At 37.9% G+C, this 26,956-nt stretch overlaps 1 protein-coding gene across 2 annotated transcripts in view; it reads right to left on the bottom strand.

Annotated features, from left to right (window-relative positions):
• Bbs9 (Bardet-Biedl syndrome 9) overlaps nucleotides 1–26,956 on the bottom strand; it is a 477,419-nt gene that overhangs the window by 70,617 nt on the left and 379,846 nt on the right. For both annotated transcript variants that reach the window (XM_077796775.1, XM_026387599.2), the window contains one exon: nucleotides 22,592–22,814. In XM_077796775.1, the coding sequence (XP_077652901.1) occupies nucleotides 22,592–22,814 (223 nt within the window). The remainder of the gene's footprint in view (nucleotides 1–22,591; nucleotides 22,815–26,956) is intronic.

Raw genomic sequence — 26,956 nt, 5'->3', positions numbered from 1 at the left:
GATCCTGGTGTATACGCACAAATTGCTGTAGATGCACTTAAGGCATGGAAGACTTTACAAGGACATGGAGGTTTACAAGGTCAATTATCTAAGATAATACAAGGAGCTAATGAACCTTATGCTGAATTTGTAGATAGGCTTATTCAAACAGCTACCAGAGTTTTTGGGAATACAGAACAAGCAATGCCATTAATAAAACAACTGGCTTATGACCAAGCGAATCGTTGGTGCAGAGATATCATTAGACCATGGAAACAGGAAGATTTAAACAAATATATTAAATTGTGTAGAGACATTAATGAACAAGAGCAAGTCATGGCAGCTGCAGTAAAACAGGCTTTAGATGCCAGAGACATTAATGAACAAGGGCAAATTGTGGCAGCTGCAGTAAAACAGGCTTTAGATGCCAGAGACATTAATGAACAAGGGCAAATTGTGGCAGCTGCAGTAAAACAGGATTTAGATGCCAGAGACATTAATGAACAAGGGCAAATTGTGGCAGCTGCAGTAAAACAGGCTTTAGATGCCGGGCCAAGAACATGCTACAATTGTCAACAAGCAGGACATTTTAAAAGGAATTGCCCCATAGGAGGAGGGTTTAACAATACTAGGTATCAAAGGAATAGAATACCGGGTATTTGCCCACGATGCCGTAGAGGGAGACATTGGGCTAATGAATGCCGTTCTCAAACCACCATAGAGGGTACTCCATTATCAAAAAACGAGCAAGGACAAGGTTTTTATCCACAATATCGTGGACAAAGGCATCGGGCTCCGTTGCCAAAAAACGGACAGGGGGCCCCAATGCTCCGGGGCCCCAAACCACAAATATACGGAGCTCTGGAGGAACCCAGCAACCCCAGCAACCCCATCAGGGTAGTGCCCAGGGCATCAGATCCCTCGTCAGACAGACTAGAGGGAGCGCAGGGTTGGACATCTGCGCCTCCGCCAAATCAGTACTAACTCCAGAAATGGGAGTTCAAATCATTCCCACAGGGGTGAAAGGACCTCTTCCCAAAGGAACAGTAGGCTTATTATTGGGACGCAGCTCTTCTACTCTAAAAGGACTTTTGATAAGTCCTGGGGTAATTGATCCCGATTATGATGGTGAAATAAAAATTATAGCCAGTTCTCCAAAAGGTATATCAGTAATTTCACCAGGAGATAGAATAGCACAGTTACTAATAATACCATGCCTACATGATAAATTTTCCAGTCATGCTGTAGAAAGAGGTTCCAAGGGATTAGGCTCCACAGGTGTAGATTGGGCTATGCTTTCTTTAAATTTAGATTCTCGCCCCATGCTAAAACTAAATATTCAAGGACATGAATTTAATGGGTTAATGGATACAGGTGCAGACCTTAGCATTATCTCTCGTCAAGAATGGCCAAAACATTGGCCATTACAACAAGCCACTCAAACGCTTCGAGGCCTAGGAGTGGCGAATAATCCCGATAAAAGTGCAATGGTATTAGATTGGAAGGATCCTGAAGGATGTGAAGGAACTATACAGCCATATGTATTGGATCATCTTCCTGTAAATTTATGGGGACGAGATGTCTTAGATCAATTAGGTTTAACATTAACAAATAATATCAATCAAAATGCACCCACTATTATGGCTAGACAAGGTTTTAGGAAAGGAAAAAGATTAGAAAAACAAGAACAAGGTATAGCAGCACCAATACAAATAAATCAAGGAACAGACAGACATGGGTTGGATTTTCACAAAGGGCCACTGAGACAATAAAAATTACCTGGAAATCAGAAAGACCAGTATGGGTTCCTCAGTGGCCCTTGACTAAAGAAAAGATACAAGTAGCCCATGATCTGGTCAAACAACAATTAGTGGAAGGACATATACAACCTTCTGTATCTCCCCATAATACTCCCATTTTTGTCATCAAAAAGAAATCTGGTAAATGGAGATTATTGCAAGATTTAAGAGCCATTAATAATGAAATGGTCATTATGGGACCTGCTCAATCGGGGATTCCTCAGTTGTCTGCTTTGCCAAAAACTTGGTATGTTTTAGTTATAGATATTAAAGATTGTTTTTTTTTTCAATTCCAATTCATCCTGAGGATAGTCCACGTTTTGCATTTACTATCCCTGCACTAAATCATGAAGGTCCTGATCAGAGATATGAATGGAAAGTACTCCCTCAAGGGATGGCTAACAGCCCAACTATGTGTCAAATTTATGTTAACAAAGTAATCCAGCCACTTAGAAATCAAAATCCTGAGCTACAAATATTTCACTATATGGATGACATATTATTAGCACACAAAGCTAAAAACACATTGCTAGAATGTTATGCCACACTTACAAACTTATTAAAAAATTATAATCTAGAGATAGCAATAGATAAAGTACAATTAAATTTTCCAATTAATTATTTGGGAGTTCTATTATCCTCAACCATGGTCCGTCCACCAAAAATTCAAATACAAGTAGATCAACTCAAATCACTTAATGACTTTCAAAAGTTATTAGGAGACATAAATTGGATAAGACCTTATCTAGGTATTCCAACAGGAGAATTGGGACCTTTATTTGATATCCTAAAAGGTCCATCAGATCCAAATTCACCCCGAATGTTGACGCCTGAAGCAAGAAAGGCATTAAAAATCATTGAAACATATATGGAAAATATGCATTTGGATAGAATTGATATAAGTTTGCCCTTATTATTTATTGTAGTATCAACAAAAAGTATTCGTACAGGAGTATTTTGGCAAGAAGGTCCATTATTATGGATACATTTATCTTATTCTCCTAACACTATTCTTACTAGGTATCCTGAGGCTGTAGGACAATTAATACTCAAAGGAATAAAAACAGCAAAGGCAGTGTTTGGAATTTCTCCTAATAAAATTATTACTCCATATACTATGAATCAAATTGATGAATTAGCTAATGAGTTAAATACTTGGGCAATAATCATGTGCAAATCTAATGTTTCATTTGATAACCACTTACCATCTAATCCTTTGTTGTCTTTTTGGTCTTTGCGTTCTGTAGTTTTTCCAAAAATGACAAGAAAAACACCTATCATGAATGCTCCAAATATATTCACTGATGGGTCAAATAATGGTACAGCAGCAACAGTTACACCTGATCGAACTTTTACATTTTTAGTACCCAAACAATCAGCTCAAAAGGTAGAGCTTAATGCAGTATTACAAACTTTTGTGATGTTTAAAGATTCTGTATTTAATTTATTTTCTGATAGTCAGTATATAGTTAATGCTATAGTATCCCTTGAAGATGCTGGTAGGATTTCCCCTTCTTCTACTGTTTTTTCTTTGTTTTCCACTATACAAAGTTTAATCTGGGACAGAAAAGATCCATTCTTTATAGGACATATCAGGGCACATACAGGATTGCCTGGAGCCCTTAGTTTGGGCAATGATTTAGCAGATAAAACTACACATGATGTACATATTTTCTCTATACTAGAAGAAGCTATAAATTTTCATAAAAGGTTCCATGTCAATGCTAATACTTTACAAAAGCGTTTTAAAATAACTAAGGAGCAAGCTAGACAAATAATAAAACAATGTCAAAATTGTGTGACCTTTTTACCACAAGTTAATCTTGGAGTCAATCCTAGAGGATTGATACCTAACCATATTTGGCAGATGGACGTCACACACTTGCCAGAATTTGGAAAATTAAAATATTTGCATGTTACAGTTGATACTTCTTCTGGATTTTTGATGGGCTCCCTTAATGCCGGAGAAAAAACTAAAGATGTTATAGCTCATTGCTTACAAAATTTTGCCACTGTGGGCATTCCAAAACAGTTAAAAACAGATAATGCCCCTGGTTATACGCCTACTTCTTTTAAACAATTTTGTTCATCATTTGGCATTACTCATATAACAGGAATCCCATACAATCCACAGGAACAAGGCATAGTTGAAAGAGCTCATCAAACTATTAAAATGTACTTATTAAAGCAAAAAGACGGAATTGGGAAGGGGTATATATTCCCCAAAGATAAACTTAAAATAACCCTTTTTACTCTAAACTTTTTAAATTTGGATTCATCAGGACTTAGTGCTGCAGAAAGGCATATGTGTCCAAAAAATGTACATAAGCCCAAGGTACTTTGGAAAGATATTCTAACAGGACAATGGAAAGGTCCTGACCCAGTAATTGTCTGGAGTCGGGGGTCTGTTTGTGTGTTTCCACAGGAAGAACAGCAGCCGATTTGGATTCCAGAGAGATTAACCAAGGTCCTGACCCAGTGATTGTCTGGAGTCGGGGGCCTGTTTATATGTTTCCACAGGAAGAACAGCATCCGATTTGGATTCCGGAGAGATTAACTAAAATCCTGACCCAGTGATTGTCTGGAGTCGGGGGTCTGTTTGTGTGTTTCCACAGGGAGAACAGCAGCCAATTTGGATTCCAGAGAGATTAACTAAAGCGAATTCTACAGACCAAAAAGAAGATGATTTGGCTCAAATCAATAATAGCTGATATCCAAAACTCCAATTTGGCTATCCTTACATCTGCGACAGAACCAGGATGCTTTTTTCAATATCTGTTTTATTATTGCCCTTTCCCATATCATGAAGTTCTATTTTGTTTTTTGAGCTCATACAGACCTAGGTTAATGTTTTGCTGATCAGTTTCTATTTGTTTTCTTTTTTGACTATTGAGTTTTTAAACATTGCAATGGAGATTTCACCTGTAAAAAGTTATAAGGCCTTTACTATTATGTTATGTGTTGTATGTATTATATTATGTGTGCACACTTGTGTTTTGTGTTATATGTTTGAATGTACATATGTCCATATATCATATATGATTGAGCGCTCATAAAAAAAAATGGATCCAAAATTTTTTTTTATTCACGTGATTTAAATGGTTTAATTTAAATTGGGTAAATAACTGTTAAGAATTATTTTAATATGTAAACAAAAAAGAAGGTTAACAGATCTGTTTGTTTACTTTCACCTATTCTTTTCATTATATTTAATAATTCTTTTCAAAATAATGTAAATTGTTAAGAAAATTGTTTTCTTTTAGTGCCTTCTAGAATGTTACACAATTATTAATATTAACCATTATTGCCAAAATTCCTATCTTCATCCCAGTGCCGGTGAAGATAATGTAAATTGTTAAGAAAATTGTTTTCTTTTAGTGCCTTTGGAATGTTACACAATGTTTTCTTTAGCCATTATTGCCAGAATTTCTATCTTCATCCCAGTGCCAGTGAAGAATTGTTAAGAAAATTGTTTTCTTTTAGTACCTTCTAGAATGTTATATAATTTTTTCTTTAGCCATTATTTCCAGAATTCCTATCTTCATCCCTGTGCCGGTGAAGACAAAGATAAAACTAATCTACAGTTTCTGTAATAGCCATCACTGAACCGCTTACAGAACTTGCCTAAACTATGTGTCACTTGTATGCATTGTAAACTCACTTGTATGCATTGTGAACTATCTGTTGGTGCAGCGACTTGTGGTAGTGTTGGAGTATTGATTTGGTATATCTTCCTCCCTTCTGCTTGTAATGATCGTTCAGCTATTTGGGGGCCAACAGAGGTGAGGCAAAGAACCTCACCCCCCCGCTGGTACCTCTCCACACGTGTGGCTGTATACTGGACCGGTAGTCAATGACGGGTAAGATCCAATTACAATGGTACCAACCTAAGACAGGAGGCTGACGCCCTGAGGTCAGCTCATCCGAAGACGGGTAAGGACCATATGTAGTATTGGACAACCTAAGGCAGGCACGGTCCCTAAGCCACATGCTTGTTGTTTAAACAGAGAGGGGGAGATGTTGAGAGCCACAGCCAAAGGGGCCCCAGCAAACTTCCAGCTGCCAGCAAACTTCAGACTGCCAGCTGATGATTGGCTCACAGTGGCCCCCGCAACATCTAGCTGATTGGCTCCTCTGCGGTCATGTTCATTGGGTCCTCTGCGGTCATGTTCATTGGGCTGTTTCCCTGCCCTTCAGACTACGGAACTGCTCATTGGGGGACTTCTTTGGCTCCGCCCACGCGACCTAGCCAATCGGCCTCAAGAGCAGGAGGATTGTGGGAGGTGGTGGTTGGTGTGTGGGAGAGGCTTGTGGAAGCCGGTGGTGGCAGTTGGGCTCTGAGGGTTTTTCCTGAGGAGCTGTTTTGTTTGGCGTTTGTAGTTTTAAAAATAAAGTTTGTTTCTTTTGACAAGTGGCTCCTGAATTGTGCCCAGCCAGACTGCGGCATTGGGCCTTCAGAAATTCATGGTAATTTTATTACCAGGCCCAAACTGTCTACCCAGAGCAATGAGACTCTTTATAATAGAGAAACCTGAAAACCATGGTATACTTGGAGACTATTGAGAAGTTTAGTATCAGCAAAGGTTCTTAAGGAAGAAAATGTAGGGAATATGGCTAGAAGGAAAATGTGGATCTCCTTAATAAAGAACATTGTATTTCAGGCTTAGGACTTTCAATTTTACATAGTAGAAAACTGTAAAGTCTTTTAAAGCGAGGAAGTAAAATAACCAGATCCATATCTTTTCAAAGAAACCCATACTCATGGAAAAACATAAATTTATCATAACAAACACAGATTTAAATATAAGAATATTCACCACATAATTGTGTATCATACCATCAACAGAAACAGTTTACATGCTTCACAAAAGGAGACAAGTTAAGTATACAACCATTAAAATATTGTACACTATATAATAATGAGATAACTTAATGAAAGTTTTAAAAGTAGAGTGTAAAGTAGTAGGTACAATATTTCCAATTTTACAAAATAGAAGTATACACATGCAAAGAAAAAAGACTATAAGGATATGAATACACATACACATATGTATCTGTGTATATAAGGATACATATATGTATGTGTATTCATATCCTTATATGCATACTATAAGGATATGTATATACACAGATAGGTATGGGTACTTGATCTCATATTTACTTCAGGGTGGTTAGATTATTAGTAATTTTAAATTTTCTTTTTGCTTATCTGAATTTTCTGAACTTGTACAAAGAACACTTTCATCTTCTACTAAAAAAAGGCTATTTTTAATAACTTTATTGGGATTTAATTCACATATAACTTACCTTTTCAAAATATGTGTAGGATGTCTTGCTGACCCTTGCAGAGCCCAGGCAGGCCCAGGATAGCCCTGCCAACCAGCGCGGAACTCAAGCCCAGGCCCAGGCCTAGGACTACCCTGCCAAACCACAAAGAGCCCAGGCCTGGTACCAAGAACAGGACTTCACACCACTCTGAGGACCACACCCACACACCACAGCACTGCTTCTCCAAACAGGGTGCCAAAGCAGTCCTTTGACTTGCCAGTTCAACCCTATCTCTAAAAATGGTTGCTACCATCTTGAGACACCTCTAAGGGTGCCCCGCTGCTGCTACCACCATCTTTAGTTGTGGCAGCTTCTATCTTGGGATACTGGTCAGTGGCTAGAAGCTCAAAACCAAGGTACTTACAGGTTTGACTCTACCCTGCCACCAAATACAGATGTGGACACTTCCATCTAGAGACAACAGCCAGGTTCCAAAAGACTATAACCAAAGTCCCTGCAGCTTTGATACACCAGAGGTATCCCTGCTAGGTGTGCTAACAGCCACCATTTTGTTGCAGAGGCAGTAGAGTTCCTTGCACTGAGCCAACTCTTTCTCTCTTTTCTTCTGTTAACAGCCAACTTCTTTTGATTCAGCTTCTACTCTTTCTATGAGCTAATACCTCTATATTATGACCGTCTACTTCATGAACATCACATCCTACAACCCCCGTTTCTCTTTGTCCACTAATAGAATCTGTAGGCCCTTTTGTAAACCTACTGTTTATATTGCAAATAATAATTGAACACATCATTCCTGTTTACTGTGATAAAACTGTAATCATCTAAATGGGATCTCTTTGGTTTAAGGCTGTATATTGTTTGCATTGGGTGCTGTTAATATCGATCTCCCTCTTAAAGGCAAGACATCAATAACCTGCAGGGACACTATAAGATTATAAGGCAGAAACTATAATACCTCAGATCTGCACTGCTAGAAGGGAAGACATGGAAACCATAAAAATATAAGGGAAGAAAGTGCCCAAAACAAACCAAGATGATATAATAATAGAAATAATTGAAGCACAGTAGGTAAAATTTCAGAGAAGGAGTTCAGAATGTACAAAATCTGAATGATCTGCAGATCAAACAATGCCATAAGAGAGCAAATACAGGCAACAATTGATCACTCCAACAAAGAGATGAGAGAGCAAATACAGGTAGCAAAGATTACTTTAAGAAAGAGAGAAATTCTGAAATAAAACCAAACAGAAATCCTTGAAATGAAACAAATAATAAACCAAAAGAAAAAAAACTCAACAGAAAGCATCACCAACAGACTATAGCACTTGGAAGAAAGCAACTCAGGCAATGAAGACAAAATATCTACTCTTAAAAATAAAGTTAACCAAACAGTAAAGATGATAAGAAACCATGAACAGAACATCTAAGAATTATGGGATAACATCAAAAAGACCAAATCTAAGATTTATTGGGATAGAGGAAGGCACAGAGATACAAACCAAAGGAATGCACAATTTCTTCAATGAAATAATATCAGAAAATTTCCCAATGATGAAGAATGAATTGGAAAACCCAATATAAGAGGCTTACAGGACACCAAATTACAACAGATCTACACCAAGGCACATTATAATGAAAATGCCTAGATATAGAATAAAGATAGAATTTTAAAAGCTGCAAGAGAAAGGTTTCAGATTCTATATAGGGGAAACCAATCTGAATCTCTGCAGATTTCTCAATCTAGACCCTCAAAGCTAGGAACAAGATATAGCAAGCTCTGAGACAAAACGGATGCCAACCAAGAATCTTATATCCAGAAAAATTAAGTTTCAGATTTGATGATGAAATAAAAACCTCCCATGATAAACAAAAGTTAAAAGAATTTATAGCAAAAAAGCCTGCGCTACAGAACATTCTTGACAAAAATATTCCATAAGGAGGAAATAAAAAACAATAATGAAAATCAACAAAGGGAGGAATTACACTAAAAAAGAAACCAAAGGAGAAATCAAGTCAAGTAAAAAACCAAAATGACTAGGAATACAAACCATATTTCCATAATAACCTTGAATATTAATGGCCTAAAAGACATAGACTGGCAGATTGGATTAAAAAGGAAGACCCAACAATATGCTGCCTTAAAGAGACTCATCTTATTGGAAAAGACATCCATAGACTGAAGGTGAAAGAATGAGGAAAGTCATTCTACCCATAGGACAGAATAAACAAATAGGGGGTTCCAACCTCATATCAGATAAAGTGGACTTCAAACAAAAGATAGTCAGAAGGGATATAGAAGGACATTTCATACTGCTTAAGTATGAATCATACATTAATAAGACATAACAATTGTAAATATTTATTCCGCAAACAATGGAGTTCCTACATACATCAATCAAATCCTTATCAATGACAAGAATCAAATAGACCATAAGATAATAAAACTGGGTGACTTTAACACACCTCTCTCATCACTGGATAGATCTTCCAAACAAAAACTAAACAAAGAAATTATAGAACTCAATAATATAATCAATAATTTAGAAAAATAATTTATACTTAACAGATATATATATGTAGAATATTCTATTAATGAGTGAATACACTTTTTTTCCTCAGCAGCACATGGATCCTTTTCTAAAACAGACCATATGTTATGCCATAAAGCAACTCTCAGCAAATACAAAAAAAAATAGAGATAATACCTTGCATTCTATTAGACCATAATGAAATAAAATTAGAAATCAATGATAAAATAAAAATAGAAGCTAATCCAACACCTGGAGACTGAGTAATGGGACGATGCATGGATAGCAGAAGACATCAGGAAGGAGATAAAAAAATTCTTAGATGTAGATGAGAATTCTGATATAACACACCAAAATCTCTGGGAAACTATGAAAGTAGTGCTAAGAGGAAAGTTCATTGCATTGAACTCATTCCTTAAAAGAATAAGAAGTCAACAAATAAATGATTTCACATTGCATCTCAAAGCCCTAGAAAAAGAAGAAAAAAAATCAACACCAAAAGTAGTAGAAGACAGGACATAATTAAAATCAGGAGTGAAATCAATGAAATTGAAACAAAAGAAACAATTGAAAATTTTGAAAAAACAAAAGGCTGGTTCTTAGAAAAAATAAATAAATTGATAAGCCCTCATCCACCCTAACAAAAAGGAGAGAGAAAACTCAAATCACTAAAATTTGTGATGAAAAAGGAAATATCGTGACTGATACCACTGAAATACAGAAGATAATTGGAAACTATTTTGAAAATTTATACTCCAATAAAATAGAAAATATTTTGAGAAATATGAACTGCCCAAACTGAATTGGGAGGACATACACAACTTAAACAGTTCTATTTAGAACAATGAAATAGAAGATGCCATTAAAAGCCTACCAACACAAGACTGGGGTTGTAGCTCAGTGGAAGAGCACTTGCCTAGCATGTGTGAGGCCCTGGGTTTGATTCTCAGCACTACATATAAATAAAGTTCCATTGACAACTAAAAAAAATATTAAAAGAAAAAAATAGAAAAAAAAAGGCTACCAACCAAGAAAAGCCCAGGACCAGATGGTTTCTCAGCTGAATTCTATAAGACCTACAAAGAAGAATTAATACCAATACTCCTCAAATTATTCCATGAAGTAGAAAAGAGGGAACCCTTCCAAATTCATTCTATGAGGCTAGTGTCAACCTGATACCTATGCCAAAGACACATCAAGAAAAGAAAGCTTCAGACCACTATCCCTAATGAACATAGATGCAAAAATTCTCAATAAAATTCTGGCAAATTGCATACAAAAAATATATTAAAAATATAGTGCACCATGATCAAGTGGGGTTCATCCCAGGGATGCAATTTTGGTTCAAAATACAGAAACCAATAAACGTAATTCATCACATCAATAGACTTAAATATAAAAATTACATGATCATTTCAATAGATACAGAAAAAGCATTTGATAAAATACAATAATACATGTTCATAACACTAGAAAAACTATGAATAGTAAGAACATATCTCAACATTGCAAAAGCTATCTATGCTAAGTCCAAGGCCAATATTATTATAAATGGAGAAAAATTGGAGGCATTTCCTCTAAGAACTGGAACAAGACAGGGATGCCCTCTTTCTCCATTCATATTCAATGTATTCCATGAAACTCTGACCAAAACAATTAGACAGATGAAAAAAATTAAAGGGATACAAATAGGAAAAGAAGAACTCAAACTATCACTATTTGCTGAAGACATGGTTATATACTTGGAGGATCTAAAAAATGCCACCAGAAAACTTCTAGAATTAATAAATGAGTTCAGAAAAATAGCAGGATATAAAATCAACATCCATAAATCAAATGCATTTCTATACATCAGTGAAGAACCCTCAGAAAGAGAAATTAGAAAAACTACTGCATTCACAATAGCCTCAAAAAAATAATATACTTTGGAGCAATCTAACAAAAGATGTGAAAGGCCTATATAATGAAAACTACAGATCACTAAAGAAAAAAATTGAAGAAGACCTCAGAAGATGGAAAGATCTCCCGTATGCTTGGATAGGAACAATTAATATTGTCAAAATGGCCATACTAACAAAAGCTTTATACAGATTTAATGCAATTTCTACTAAAACCTTAACAACATTCCTCATAGAAATAGGGAAAGCAATCATGAAATTCATTTGGAAAAATAAGAGACCCAAAATAGCCAAAGCATTCCTTAGCAAGAAAAGTGAAGCAGGAAGCATCACAATATCAGACCTTAAACTATTCTACAGACTACAGTAACAAAAACAGTGTGGTATTGGCACCAAAATAGATATGTAGACCAGTGGTACAGAATAGAAAACACAGAGACAAACACATAAAAATACAGTTATCTCATATTAGACAAAGGTGCCAAAAGTATACATTGGTGAAAAGATAGCCTCTTCAACAAATGGTGCTGGGAAAACTGGAAATCCATATGCAGAAAATGAAATTAAACCACTTATCTCTCACCATGCACAAAACTCAACTCAAAGGATAAAGGACCTAAGAATTGGACAGACACCCTGTACCTAATTGAAGAAAAAGTAGGCCCAAATCTTCATCATGTCATCTTAGGTCCTGACTTCCTTAACCAGACTCCAAAAGCACAAGAAATAAAAATGAGAACAAATAAATGGGATGGATTCAAACTAAAAAGCTTCTTCTCAGCAAAGGAAAAAATTAGTAACATGAAGAGAATGCCCACAGATTGGAAGAACATCTTAACTATACACACACATCAGATAGAGCACTAATCTCCGGGATATATAAAGAAGTCAAAAAACTTAACACCAATAAATAAATAAATAAATAACCCAATCAATAAATGGGCTAAGGAACTGAACAGACACTTCACAGAAGAAGTAATACAATTTATCAGCAAATATATAAAAAAATGTTCAACTTCTCTAGTATTTAGAGAAATGCAAATCAGAAGTACTTTAAGATTTCATCTCATTTCAGTTAGAATGGCAATTATCAAGAATACAAGCAATCATAAATGTTGGCGAGGATGTCGAGGAAATGGTACACTCACATATTTCAGGAGGGACTGCAAATTGGTGCAACCACTATGGAAAGCAGTATGGAGATTCCTTAGAAAGCTTGGAATGGAACCACCATTTGACCCAGCTATCCCTCTCCTTGGCCTATACACAAAGTTCTTAAAATCAGCATACTATAGTGATGCAGCCACATCAGTGTTATAGCACCTCAATTCACAATAGCTAACTGTGGAACCAACTTAGATGCCTTTCAGTAGATGAATGAATAAAGAAACTGTGGAATATATACACAATGGAATATTATTCAGCATTAAAAGAGAATAAAATTATGGCATTTTCAGGTAAATGGATGGAATTGGAGAATAGCCTGCTAAGCAAAGTAAACCAATCCCCCAAAACCAAAGGCTGAATGTTCTCTGATAAGTGGATACTGACCTATAATGGGGGATGGGAGAATGGAGGAACTTTGATTGGGCAAAGGGGTGGGTGGGGAGGGTAGGGGCATGGGGGCAGGAAAGATGGTAGGATGAGATGAACATCATTACCCCAGGTATGTGTATGACTGCACATGTGCTGTGACTCTACATAGTGTATAATCAGAGAAATGAAAAGTTGTGCACTGTTTGTGTACAATGAATCAAAATACATTCTGATATCATGTATAACTAATTAGAACAAATAAAAATAAGGAATATAAAAAAATAAAAATACGTGTGGAATAATTTTTATTATAATCACATAGTAATGTGAACTTCACCATGATATCATTTTAGAATATTAGCTGTCACTCCTGCCTTTTCCTAAGCAACCACTAATATATTTTCTGTCTCCATTAATTTGCCTATTCTAGAAATGTTATGTGAATGGAATTATACAATTTATGGCTGTTTGTATTTGGCTTCTTTCATTTAGCATAACGGTTTCAAGGCTCAACTACTCTAGCATATATCAATTCTTTAGCTCTTTTTATTACTAAAGAATATACCACTGCATGACATAACATATTTATTTATTCACTCATTTGTTGATGGATATTTGGACTATTTCTACTTTTTGGTTAAACTTTTCTATGAACATTTATAAATTCTTTTTTAAAAGTAAGAATAAAAAGACAAGGAGATTATTGATAGGTCATTTTAACAGTTTGGTAAGAGATAAAGGGGTTAGGTAATAGCAGGGTGGACAGTGAAAAAGATCATATTTGGTAGGCACCACCATCAGGTCTTGGTGACTGACTAAACAGGATGGAAGAGAAACATAGAGTGGAAGTTGTTCAAAGGTCCCAGCCTGGACATGGGGTAATGTTATCCACTGAAATTGGACTCATAGGAGGAAATGCGTTCCACTCAGGTATATGAAAATGCAGAGGCCCGTAGGGTGGGTATTGGGTAGAGGCATGGGGCACCTGGAAGGGAAACCACAGGAAGATATGAACCTAGAAACTCATGGAATTCAGGTGGCAGTTGGATAATATTGTCCAGGAAAATGAAGAAAGAATATCAGCAGTCTTAAAAGGCACAAGAAGCCAGAAAGCAGATTATCAAAGATAGTTTAAGGGGGATAGGAACAATGTCCTGTACTAAAAAAGAAGCCAAGGAATGAAAATGATCCCATTGTAAAATACTGAGTAGTAGTAAAGTAGGTTGTAGGCAAAGGGTTCACCAGATTGACAAGGTGAAGTGTTACTAAGAGATCAGCAACTTTCATAACTTGGTCTGTGCTGGGTGAGGAGCTATAGAAACTGGAAGAAGGCAGAATCCAGAAGTCAGCTGCCCACAATTCTGTAAAGAGTCCTGTGCAGGACTTGGATTAGTTTATCAAAACTGACATACAAACAAGCCCCATAAACACAATGCCCTTTAACAGTTCACTTCCTTTTGGGGGAAATAAAGTCAATTTTCCTGATTTGTGGAAATTGGCCCTATCTCCTTACCACCATATCTGACACAATTACACAGCTGTCTTCTTGTTGGAAGTTTCTATCACAGCCTTTTTATAAAAGTAATACACAGTATTTGTAGGAAATGTACACAGATATAAAAAAGGAAGAGTAAGAGGAGCTCCAGATTTCACCTATAACTCTACCACCGGAGGTAATTTCCATAATACACACCCTTGTCTATATCCTTCTGAATCAGAATAACTGCAGCTCAGTCTTTTGTTTTCAGCCTTTGCTGACTTTTTCAGAAAAATCTATGCTGATTCCATACCTGTGTATTTGCATTTATTTCCATGTGTGTTTTTATGATTTCTTTCTTTCCTCCCTGCCCCACCCATTTCAAACTGCTTTCGTCTGAAATGTATTGTGGCATATGGTATGAAGGAGATCCTATTTCTTTTCTCCAAATGGTTGGCCAGTTCCCAACACCATTTTTTAAACTAATTCATCTTGTCCTCTTTCCATTGCTTTGAAATGCCACATTAGCACATGTGGTCAGAGTTAGGGTTCACACATTTTCAATTCTTACATATGTAATTAGGGAGAAGGAGCTGGATCCTCCTATTTAAGGAAGGCTTAATTTTTCCAGTTTTAATTTTTGACTAATTCCTGTAGTCATACAAAAGCAAAACCAGAACACACAAATATTCATTCAAAACTAACTGACCACTTATAAAATTAGTCTCTAATCAAATATTCTTCAGTGTTCAACAACAGATCAGTCCTTGCCTGCTATCAATATTTTATTGGTTAATCTCTTGCTGGCTATTGGAAATTGTTACAAATTCAACATAAATAGGCTGCAAGGGAAATATACAAATTTCATACATTATGCAAAATTAACACTGTTTAACTAATCTTGGAGAAATGTTCCTGTCACAAGCAAGGCTAGTGATCACTGAAAATCTTGCAGTTATTCCTATTAACATTGAAGAGAAGAAAATTGACAAGAATGAGGACATTGTAGATGTTTTAAAATTATCTGGCTGGAAGCAGGGCATAGTGGCACACTGTTGAGAGCCACAGCCGAAGGGGCCCCAGCAAACTTCCAGCCGATTGGCTGGATCGGAGCCAAAAGAGTCCCCCAATGAGTAGCTCTGTGGTCTGAAAGGGCGGGGAAACAGCCCAATGAGCATCACCACAGAGGAGCCAATCAGAGGGCAGCTGGAAGTTTGCTGGGGCCACGGTTTAAATTTAAATTGGGTAAACAGCTGTTGAGGATTGTTTTAATATGTGAACAAAAAAGGAGGTTAACAGATCTGTTTGTTTACTTTCACCTTTCCTTTTCATTATATTTAATAATTCTGTTCAGGATAATGTAAATTGTTCAGAAAATTGTTTTCTTTTGGTGCCTGCTGGAATGTTACATAATTTTTTCTTTAGCCATTATTGCCAGAATTCCTATCTTCATCCCAGTGCCGGTGAAGACAAAGATAAAACCAATCTACAGCTTCTGCAATAGCTATCACTGAACTGCTTGCAGAACTTGCCTGGACTATGTATCACTTGTATGCATTGTGAACTCACTTGTATGCATTGTGAACTATCTGTTGGTACAGCAACTTGTGGTAGTGCTGGGGTATTTTTGCTGATGGTGTCATTGATGGTACAAATTTTCCAAAAGGAGCTGTCAATTGGCTTGGTGTATCCTCCTCCCTTCTGCTTGTGATGGTCGTTCAGCATTTGGGGGCCAACAGAGTTGAGGCAAAGAACCTCACCTCCCCACTGGTACAAAGGCCTATCCACAGGTGTGGCTGTATGCTGGACCGGTAGTCAATGACGGGTAAGATCCAATTGCAATGGTACCAACCTAAGACAGGAGGCTGATGCCTTGAGGCCAGCTCATCTGATGACGGGTAAGGACCATATGTAGTATTGGACAACCTAAGGCAGGCACGGTCCTAAGCCACATGCTTGTTGTTTAAACAGAGAGGGGGAGATGTTGAGAGCCACAGCCGAAGGGGCCCCAGCAAACTTCCAGCTGCCAGCTGATTGGCTCCTCTGCAGTGATGCTCATTGGGCTGTTTCCCCGCCTTTCAGACCACGGAGCTGCTCATTGGGGGACTCTTTTGGCTCTGATCCAGCCAATCGGCCTCAAGAGAGGGAGGAGTGGGGGTTGAGAGGCTCTCCAGAAGCCAGTGGTGGCAGTTGGACTCTGAAGAGCTCCTGTGGTGTGGCGTGTGTGTTCTAAAAATAAAGTTCGTTTCTGCTTGACAAGTGGCTTGTGAATTGTGCCCAGCCAGACTGTGGCAGCACACACCCATAATCCTAATAGCTCAGGAGGCTGAGGCAGAAGGGTCACAAGTTCAAGGCCAGCCTGGGCAACTTAGCAAGACCCTCAGCTGCTTAGTGAGACTCTGTCTAAAATAAAAAATAATAAGGACTGAGGATATAGTTCAGTGGTTAAAGTGCTCCTAGGTTCAATCCCCAGTACCACAACATTAAATTAAATAAAAGAAAGAAAATAATCTGCATATCAAAAGATTGAGAGAGACCTCTAGGAAAACAAGGATGAGTTGGAATATTTTTTTCCTGAAAACCACTCTCCTTGTAAAGGTATTTGTAAGGTGAAATTTAAGTGTTTGAGTATGCCAAAAACTAAACAAAAACCTCATTCAATTCTTTTATTGTTGTCTCCAAAAACCAGGACATTATTATAAGCATAACCTAAATTTTGGCAAATATTAGATAAAGTAAACTTACAGTTAATTTTAACTTACTTTTCAAACAAACCTTTTGTTTTCCCAATATCTACTATGAAATATTAGTCTTAGTTTCAGGTAGACTTTTTTTTTAATTCCATATAGCCTCAAACCTTCTGTAATTTAACCAGTTCTGAATTTTCTAACTAGGTGTAAACTCTTTTTATGATGCACAATTATCATTTACAGTTATTTTATAATAATATTTTTAAAAGGAAAATTTTATACTCTTCTTTATAAATTCCCCATCTATTCTTACATCCCCTAATTGAACCCTAGAATCCTTTGGTTGAATACTCCCAAAATGCCTTTGGGATTTTCCTTTAATATTTATTATCATTATTGATAAAAGCTTGCTTTTAGTGAGAATTTGCTATGTATTAGACACTCGCTAAGCATTTTCCATGTACTACTTTATTCAATTTGGCCAACTCTATAATAATCAAGTACCATTATTATTTCTATTGATAGCTGATAAAACAAAGAAGTAGACAGGCTAAGAAATGTGTTCCATATCATAGAACTGGGAAAGGGCCAAGTTAGCTTTGGAACACAGGCACTTCTGGTGTTGAAGTACAATTTACAATAGTATTTTGCTATTTTGGAACTAATTTTAAAAAAAAAGTACAAAGTATCGTATTCTTTATAGGAAAAAGCAAGCTCAAAAACCATTTAGTAATTTTCCTAAAGCCTTTCCTATATTGAATTCATCTAAATTTCCTTAATGAAAGACTGCAAACTTAATAAAAATTCATTGTAAGACAAACAGTTAAACTGTACTGACAATATGAAAGTAAACACCAAACATCTTACCAAAAATCTCAGTGAGGCTTTATGAAAAACGAAACTTAAATTCTGTAAAAAATGAATCATTTGGAAGTAGCCTCAAAATAACATCAAATCCTTAAGCCAAAAAGGTCATTAAGTTTAAAATACTAAACAGTGTTAATTTTAATGCATCTCCAAGGGGATAGACTAGGTACCTTATTCATATTTATACTCTATATTCAGATTAATACTCTGCATTTTCTTCTATCCATTTAATATAAAAAAAGATGCACAAAATATAATTCCTGGGTGGTCCATATCACATCTGAAAATAGTAACTGTTCTGATCCATAACCATGAAAAGGCTCATTTTATTTATCAAACTGTCTTTGCTTCCTCTCCTACTCCCCACCACTGGCTTCCTCTTGGTCCTAAAATCTGACAGTGCCAAAGAAAATACAGCTGAAGCTATGGCCCATTATGACTTCTGGCTCATGTGATCACATGAAGGAAATATTCACTTGTGGCCCTTGATCAAGCTGGTTTCCCTTCAAGCCCTTTTTCCTTGCCTGGCTTGCTCTGCTTGCCCTGCTGTGGGGCCCGCATCACTAGCCCTCATAATTCATCTAAGATGCCACACCACTTCTTCATGGGCAGAATCTCAGCTGGATAAAATGAAGCTTAAAAAAGGAAGGAAGGAAGGAAGGAAGGAAGGAAGGAAGGAAGGAAGGAAGGAAGGAAGGAAGGAAGGAAGGAAAGAAGGAAAGAAAGAAAGAAAGAAAGAAAGAAAGAAAGAAAGAAAGAAAGAAAGAAAGAAAGAAAGAAAGAAAGAACTTTTATAAAAGGACAAAAGCTCCCATGTTCATGAGGTTAAAATGATTAATCTCCAAATGTCATGAGTAAGGCCCACCTATGTATGCATTAAGTTGTGCAAAGGTACTTGAGATAATTTCTTTATTGTACAGAAATCAAGAAATTACAATAATTTCTTTATTAGGCTACTGAAATTTTGTCCTAGACCCTAAACTCATAAAAGGAGGCAAATCTCTCAGCCCCAAGCACCTGCAGAGAGGCAAAAGTAGGTAATATATGAGAAGACAAATTAGACTACCAAACCATTCATTTTCAGATTTGAGAAAACACTGTCCTGATGGTGCTCTGTAGCAATTGCTCTAAGAGAAGAATGCATAGAGCCAAGGCTTCAGGAAAGATTTTAATAAAAGTGAATTTCTTATAAGCCATATTCTCTAGCAGAAAGATATGAATACCAGAGCTACAGGTAAGAAAAATGTAAGTTTGATGGTTCTGCAATAAAAAGAATTTGCCTGGAAAAGGTTAATTAAAAGTCTGATAGAGAGTCAATAAAGGCAGGCAGGAGAAATGTGAGGCATGAAGACCATCAGGTGATTCCCAGTGGGAAAGATTTTCAAACTCCACACCCCAGGGAGGAAGTTGTCATCATGGCCTTCACTGGAGCACAGAAAAGGCATATCCAAGGTGCTGTGCTCATAAAGTATCCAGGCTAGAAAAGACCAATTTTTTTTTTTAAATTCAGAGATGTTTATCCATCTGCAATTTAATAGGGAACATGGTAAAATTACACACACTCCTGCCTTTTAATACTAACCACTTTACCTTCTTAGGCCTTCATTACCTCAGCAGTTAAGTGAGGGAGGTGAACCAGATGATTTCTAAGTTCTCATCCAGAGTTTTAAAAAGTATCTTGTCTGTGATATTTCCTAATAGGCCACTATACCTTTTTATATCATGATGCATCTAGTAGATCTGAACTTACACAGTAAATTGCACAGTTATAGGCTTGAAGCAGAAATAATTCATTGTCTTATTACCTCTATGCTAATAGTATCATGTCTCTGTAGAGAATACAATCAAGCACAAAACATACAATAAATATTTAATATATTCCTCACAGAAAAGAAACTGTGTGAAGCCATGTCTTAGCTTTCTCCCACCACAACATTGCTGGACCAATTTAAGCAAAAGAAGGCAGTTCAGGAACTGCTTAAACAGGAGGAGGCTCTGCTTAGAAGCAGATTTGTACCACTGTAGTCTGTGTTGTCTACAGGGCAACACATTGGACAGGGAGATTTGGATGCTAGGCCTAAACCTTTTAGCAATCATGTAACTCCAGGCAAATATCTCACCTTTACTGCCTCCATTTTCCATCTGTAAAATAACTACACTTCTACATGTCTCTTCTACCTCGAAAATGGGCCAAGTACATAGATAAAGTATGTGAAAATGCTGAGTTTTAGAGAGGAAAAGTGTCATAGGCAGATAAGTGAGCACTCATTGCCTGAAACACTTTGGCAGTAAACTCACTCTGAAGTAAACTCACTATTGTAATCAGATTGAGACAAGAAGGGTAGAGTCACTGGACCACAGAGTTGCAAAGTGAGTTATCAGAAAGTAAGAGCAAACAATACTGTGACAAGAATGTGACTTTGACAATATGATTGTGACAGGCAGCACACACAGCCTAATCTCCCCAGTGAAAGAACTCAACTAGACTGGCATGAGACACAGAGGGCTCATAGGCTTCTGGGCTGTGAAAACATTTTCCATCTTCCTTCCTTTACTTCTTCCTCCCATGCATCTCTTCCCCCTTTCCTCCATCCCTTCCCTCCACACATTCAAAGATTTTTCTCTGAAATCTTAAGTGTTCCTTATTATAGATATGGAAATAGACCTTAAATTGCTTAGTCGTTTAAATTACGATGACTAAAGTTCCATAATCAGTAAATGTGACTGAGGAAACCCCTGGGCTTTTGCTAGCTTTGTCTATAGACTCCTAATAGCTGCTCCCACAGAGGCTCAGACAGGGGTCTGCAGAGGAAACTCAGGACTGCTGCAGCGTGGACTGGCAGGGGACCAGCCAATCAGGTGGGCTAAGCCCATCTTCCTTCAGATTTTCTCTTTCATATATTCAGCATTTCCCCTGAATATGGAGGGAAAGCCATAATCTATGTGCCAATTATAGTGAAGAGTTTTCAATTATTATCTCATTAAGACATTATTTATTTCTTAGGATATAAATAAATAATTTCTTCTACAATACTAGACAGAAGATAGACAAACAGAGGCCAGAAGACTAGTTTGGGGGATGTCATGAGAGCAAGATGAAGAGGGCCCACATAAAGGCAAACCATATCAAAACTGTCTCCCCGTGGAAAAGCATTTCTATTTGAAAAGGCCAAATAACAAACATTCTTTTGAAGTAAAAGCTGATTTCTCTGTGTAGTTCAGGTCAAAGTATTTCAAGTCAAAGACTATAGAATCCAATGACCCTAAACCAGCTATTTCCTCACTGCAAAATCTAGAGGCTGAATTATACATATACTGATAACAATGGCAATAATTATCGCTTGAGTTTCTTCAGTGTTTCTCCATTCCTAGCATTGTAGCAGGTGCTTTACAAACACATAAGGCCCTGGCAATAAGGCAGACTTTATTATACTCTATTTCCAGAGGAAAAAACTTGAGACTGAAAAGTTAAGAAACATATCCATAAGTAGCATGGGATAGAGGCAAGATCCAAACATTGGTCTGTCTGCCTCCAGAGTCTGTGCTTATTAGATTATGTTATGCTGTCTCCATGTTTATCTTTTTAAGATTTCGCTTGCATTCCTTTTTACTTCTAGGAATGCTGATTAAGGGGAAAAAGAAGGCAACAGCAAGAGCATCAGCAAGGGAGGAGGGGAAGTAGACAAAAGGCATGTTAAGAAGGAAGAAGAGAAAACCACATCACTTCCTAAACTATGGTTCTTGTCTTAGAGAAATAGATGCCACAGCTGTCACACTTAATAAATTCACTTGTACTATGCTCCCTGCTGCTGCCTTACAGAGGGTAGGAAGAGGAAAGTGGGACTTCCAAGCTTGCTGCCTCTGACAGACCTGAGTGTAGTGAGACTGACAGCTTGTCGAGCACCCCTCCCAACCCCCCCGAAATGAGAAGGGCCGACCTGGGTGCCTATGACCCTCACTGACTGTCTACATTGGCACAAGCTAGAGCTCCTCCTCTACCCTGGCCCATAGGCTCCACCTCCTCCTTACCTTGGCCCTGAAGCCTGCTCACATCTCCTGATCCCAGGTCTTTCTTTTTGTCTCTTCCTTCTTATTCAGATGACCACAGTCCAAGCAAACAGCAGAAGGGACCTAACTCATCTGGATTACATTAGCTCCTTGTATCATGCTATTTACATTCACGAAATATGGTATTGCGAGATCACATTTAGTAAACCTTTTCCTTAAAAACAGTTTTATTCTCTAATCCACTTTTTATTGGTTAGGAGCAAAACAAAATGGATCATATATTTAAAAGCAGAGGGAAGAAAAGAGACATACCATTCTAGAACTGTCTAGCAAGCAAATGCCCCAAGAATATTTATCCAAGTGGTTACCCTGGGATATCTGAGGGGAAACGTGAAAGCAATTTTCTTGGCTATCATCACTTTAATATGAAATTTAAACCCCAAACACAACCACAAGCACATTCCTTTAATTTGAGGAAAGTAAAAAAATTGTGCTTAGGGAGCGTGGACAAAGCTCTTACCTGGCATGACCATAGTCTGTGGGGCTGCAGCATCATTACTTAAGCAGAGACGGCCACCTTTGGCTAATCTATCGCAAAGCAAGGTGATGTGTTTTTTCAGTCGGCTTGTGTCTTTAGGTATGTTCAGCTGGCTGCTGAGGTTCAAAGCCTGTTCCTTTGAACTCTTTGACAGGCAGGTCTTCAATAAGTGAGAAATGGCAGCATCCACTGTTTCTTCCCAACCCTGTATGCAAAAGCCAGGAAGGATGACAATGAGCCAAGTGGGCACTTTACTGTTAACCAGGTTATCCAAATGATTGAGTGTTTATTATGTTCAGGTTCTGGGAAAAAGCATGGTCCCTGCAATACTCCAGACCAGACACATTTTGAATTCTAGCTCTGTCAGCTGTTTGACTCTGAAAAAGTTACTAATTCCTCTTGGCCCCATCCTCCACGAGGGTTGGGGTGATTAAATGAGATGATATATGAGAAGCTCTTAGCACCATGTCAGGCACAGAGTAATCAGTAACAAAAAGATTAATCTCCAGTGCAGGTCTGTTTGATGATCTGGTGGGGGAAGCTGCCAGAAGCATCGTCTGTTTTGCTTTATACTTCTGCCAAAGGAGAGCTGGCCCAACAGGCAGGACCTAGGCAGGACCTATGGATACCCTGGGAGAAACTGAAATGGAGATAAAACCCTGATGTGTCAGCTACCAGCCGCACAGCCATGGGGTTGCAGGCAAAAAAACCAAAGGAGCTAATTTCAAGAGGGATTTTGTGAGACACAAGGGCCCATCTAGTCCCATTTCACTCGAGTGACAAAAAGTAACACAAAGCAAGAAACCATTTAGCCTACTTTTGTTGGGAATAGTGTGACTGTGCTGTGGTGAAGACGTGGAGAAGTACAGCATCACCTTAGTACCATGAAGGCTGTGATCCTAGGAACAGCAGTGCTGTGGAAGGTCCTCAGCATTGCCACAGAGGATGCTATCACCAGCAGGACTGGCACAGGCAGGGTCACCTTCAGGTGGGTACAGATAAGATTTGCAATAAGGAGTGGGTGGTGAGGGGGTAAAGAGCAGGATGGATCAATTGATGGACTTCCATTAGGCATCCCAGGAGGCCCAGAGATTCCTGGGTAAGATCTTCATGGGGGTTTGAGGTCCTTAGCAACAGGGAAGCCTGAATGAAATTTGGGCATTGGTGTCCAGAACTCTTTCAGTTCCACAGCAACATCACAGACTTGAAGCCAGAACCTCAGAGGCCATCCGCTTGCTGACTTTCCTGCTTCCTAAGCTCTCTCCTCAGCCACCCTCTTGGGAGAGTAGTTTTCTGTCACCCCCAGCCTGTCTCTGGGAGAGTAATTACGTCATTTAAAGAACACCCTTCAGCAATGACCATGAGGAGGCAGAAGTTTCTGGATTTGCTTTTCCTGTTTGGGATAAAGTTTTGAGTACTGAAATGTGAAAAGAGTGATCAAATTATGTTTTTTCCTCCTCTGCTATTCCTTTAAGGAAATAATAGTGTATACAGTACTTCCTGCAGGCATTGTTACTATTCAGCTTCTTGTTTCCTTTCAAAGCCTTGCTATTAAGAATTTAAGACTTATAATATCTTGACCTGAAGTGGATTTATTTATATATCCATTCAGCATTAAAAAAAAAAATGCCACTCATACCCACAGGCTGACAAGGCCAAGAGCACCATGGGCCATATACTCAAAGTGCTATGCAAAGAAAGACAGAAAAAGAATTTATTCTCATACATTATTCCAGAATAGTTCAATACCCTTACAATAGAGGTGATAAATCTGAGACTTGGATGAAACATGGCTCTGGAAGCCCTCACTGTTATTGCCACTCCATCTTCAACATTGTTTTTGAGGCACTTTTGAAATATGCAAATCAGATGATGTTATTCCCAAGCTTCAGCTCCTATATGTAAATGCTAAGTTTAGTATTTAAGGCTCTTTCTGTCCCAGCTTCTGCTCCACTGTACTCTCTTCCCACCCACCTACACCCACGCTCCCTCTTGCTCAGGCCTCTCACATGTTCAGTTCTCATGCTGCTATACCCTACCCCTACTCTTTACCTGACTGACTCCCACTTTCACCTCAGCTCAGGCACTGGCACCTAAGGATGACATTCACAGGCGCTCTTCAGGGCTCTTAGAAACTCTACTCTAGCACACCTCAACCAATGCTGGGGTTGCTGTTTGCAAGTCTAGCTTCCCCAACTGGAGTGCTAGGAACTATCCACATCATTGTACTTGGTACACTGACAGTGGTCAAGAAATGTGTTTGCAGGACTGAGATGGTGGGATATAGAACCAGCATGCTAGAGTTGGGAGGGTTTTGGAGATCTTTAAGTTCAGTCTTGTGGGATTTTCCCAGGATCCTTTAGAGAATACCAACTATCTGCCCAGACAGGAATATCTTCAATATCCAAAATTATATTATTTTTTTTTGGGGGGGGGGGTGGTACCAGGGATTGAACCCAGAGGTGCTCAGCCACTGAGCCACATCCCCATCCCTTTTTATATTTTATTTTGAGACAGGGTCTCACTAAGTTACTTAGGGCCTCACTAAGTTGCTGAGACTGGCTTTGAACTCACCATCCTCTTGCCTCAGTCTCCCCAGCCTCTGGGATTACAGACATGTACCACTGTGCCTGGCCCAAAATTTATGTTACTTTTTGAGGCAGTTCACTCCTCTCAGGACATGTGCAGCCAACAGAAAGCTATTTGCTTTCTAAACCGAAGTTGGCTTCAGTGGTCCTTGTTCTAACCTCCAGAACCATGCAAAATCAGTCTAAACTCTCTTATACATGACAGCCCTTTATATCTGTGAAGACAGCAATTCTGTACCCTCTCCTCCAGAATAAACATCCCAGTTCCTCCAGCTCTTCCTTATATAAACATGGTTTCAAGTTTTCTTTCCATCCAAACCACTCTTCTTTGAATGGGTTCCAATTTTAAACACTTAAAAATTTATGCATCTAAGGAGAGAACCCCAAACTGACCCCAGGACACCAGGCTGGGCCTGGTAGTACAGGCTGGGACACTGGCCTCCTTCCTGTTTTCTGGGGATCCTACCTGCCAGCCTGGCTTTTTCTCTCTTGGCTGCTGCACCATGCTCTTGTTTCACAATGTATACATGAACACTTCAAGCCTAGGCCCTGCCACACTCGCCACTGTCTTCCCTTCTTGGCTCACACAGCAGCTTCATTAGACCAAAGTGCAGACTCTACAACTACTGCAGGACTTGACACTGATTGACATAATCCATTAATCCAGACTCTTTCATCTACTGACCCATTTCTATTGTCCCTTTATTGATGTAACTAGGAAAATTAGGAAATAATGATTTTAAAATGACTGGAAAATCCTTTCAAGAAGACCTCAAAGACTGCAAAAACAGTTTCCTAACCACTAAAGAATAATAAACCACTAGTTACTACAAAGATATCTCTCTACTACTACTAAAATCTAAATTAGACAAATATCAAAAATTGACTCTTCATCCCAATAATAATGAAATGAGACAAGGAAAGACCAAAAAAGCAACCCAGATGTTACTGGAGAAGACAAATTTTCAAGTTGCTTTTGGCGCCTTTGACAAAGATCTCTGGAGTATAAGAAGGAAAAATCCTTTGAGTATATTTTGACATTTGTATCCTCTGTGGTCATTTCAGCATGAATACAGTTTTCACTCTCCTATAGACTATTCATCTACGCAAACTTCTGTATTAATAAGTAGATTACAGCAGTTTATTAGATAATTTAAGTAGGTATGGAATTTAGTTAGCATAGAAGTACCTCTATAGAATTTCTTTGCCTACTTCCAACTGGCAAATCAAGTAAAAAATCATGTCATATTTAGGTATTTGGCATGGAACAGAATGAAGCATGATGCCAATACTTCAGAGAGATTGCTACTAAAATACAGAGTTATTATTTGCAAGGTCTGAATTGCTACATAAATTCAAATATGATAATCAAAGATAATATATTTATGAGACAAGAGGAGCCTTTGAAATGGGAGTTTAGTTTACATAAAAATACAATTCATTAATCCACCATGTAACATACCTACCTAATGAAATATTAAACAAAACTGTGTGGAATATAGAAACTACATGTGAGAAGTACCTTAAAAGTAAGCTATTTTGGTGTCTGATTCTATCATCTTTATTTACAGCCCATATCTAAACATACCTACATGCCTCACATACACATAACTAACTTATCCTTTAAAGCTGCATATAGGAGAGTGAAAGTAAATCTTAATACAGAGGAAATATCTCCAAAAATATCTGGAAGGGAACTAAGCATATACCCTTCAGTGAGAACTGGGTTTTGTTTTAGTTCTCAAATCTCCATTTTAAA

Source organism: Urocitellus parryii, chromosome 3 (genome assembly GCF_045843805.1).
Source record: "Urocitellus parryii isolate mUroPar1 chromosome 3, mUroPar1.hap1, whole genome shotgun sequence".
Classification (NCBI taxonomy): domain Eukaryota; kingdom Metazoa; phylum Chordata; class Mammalia; order Rodentia; family Sciuridae; genus Urocitellus; species Urocitellus parryii.
The sequence above is the reverse complement of the archived record's forward strand: the minus strand, read 5'-3'. Positions and strand labels throughout refer to the sequence as shown.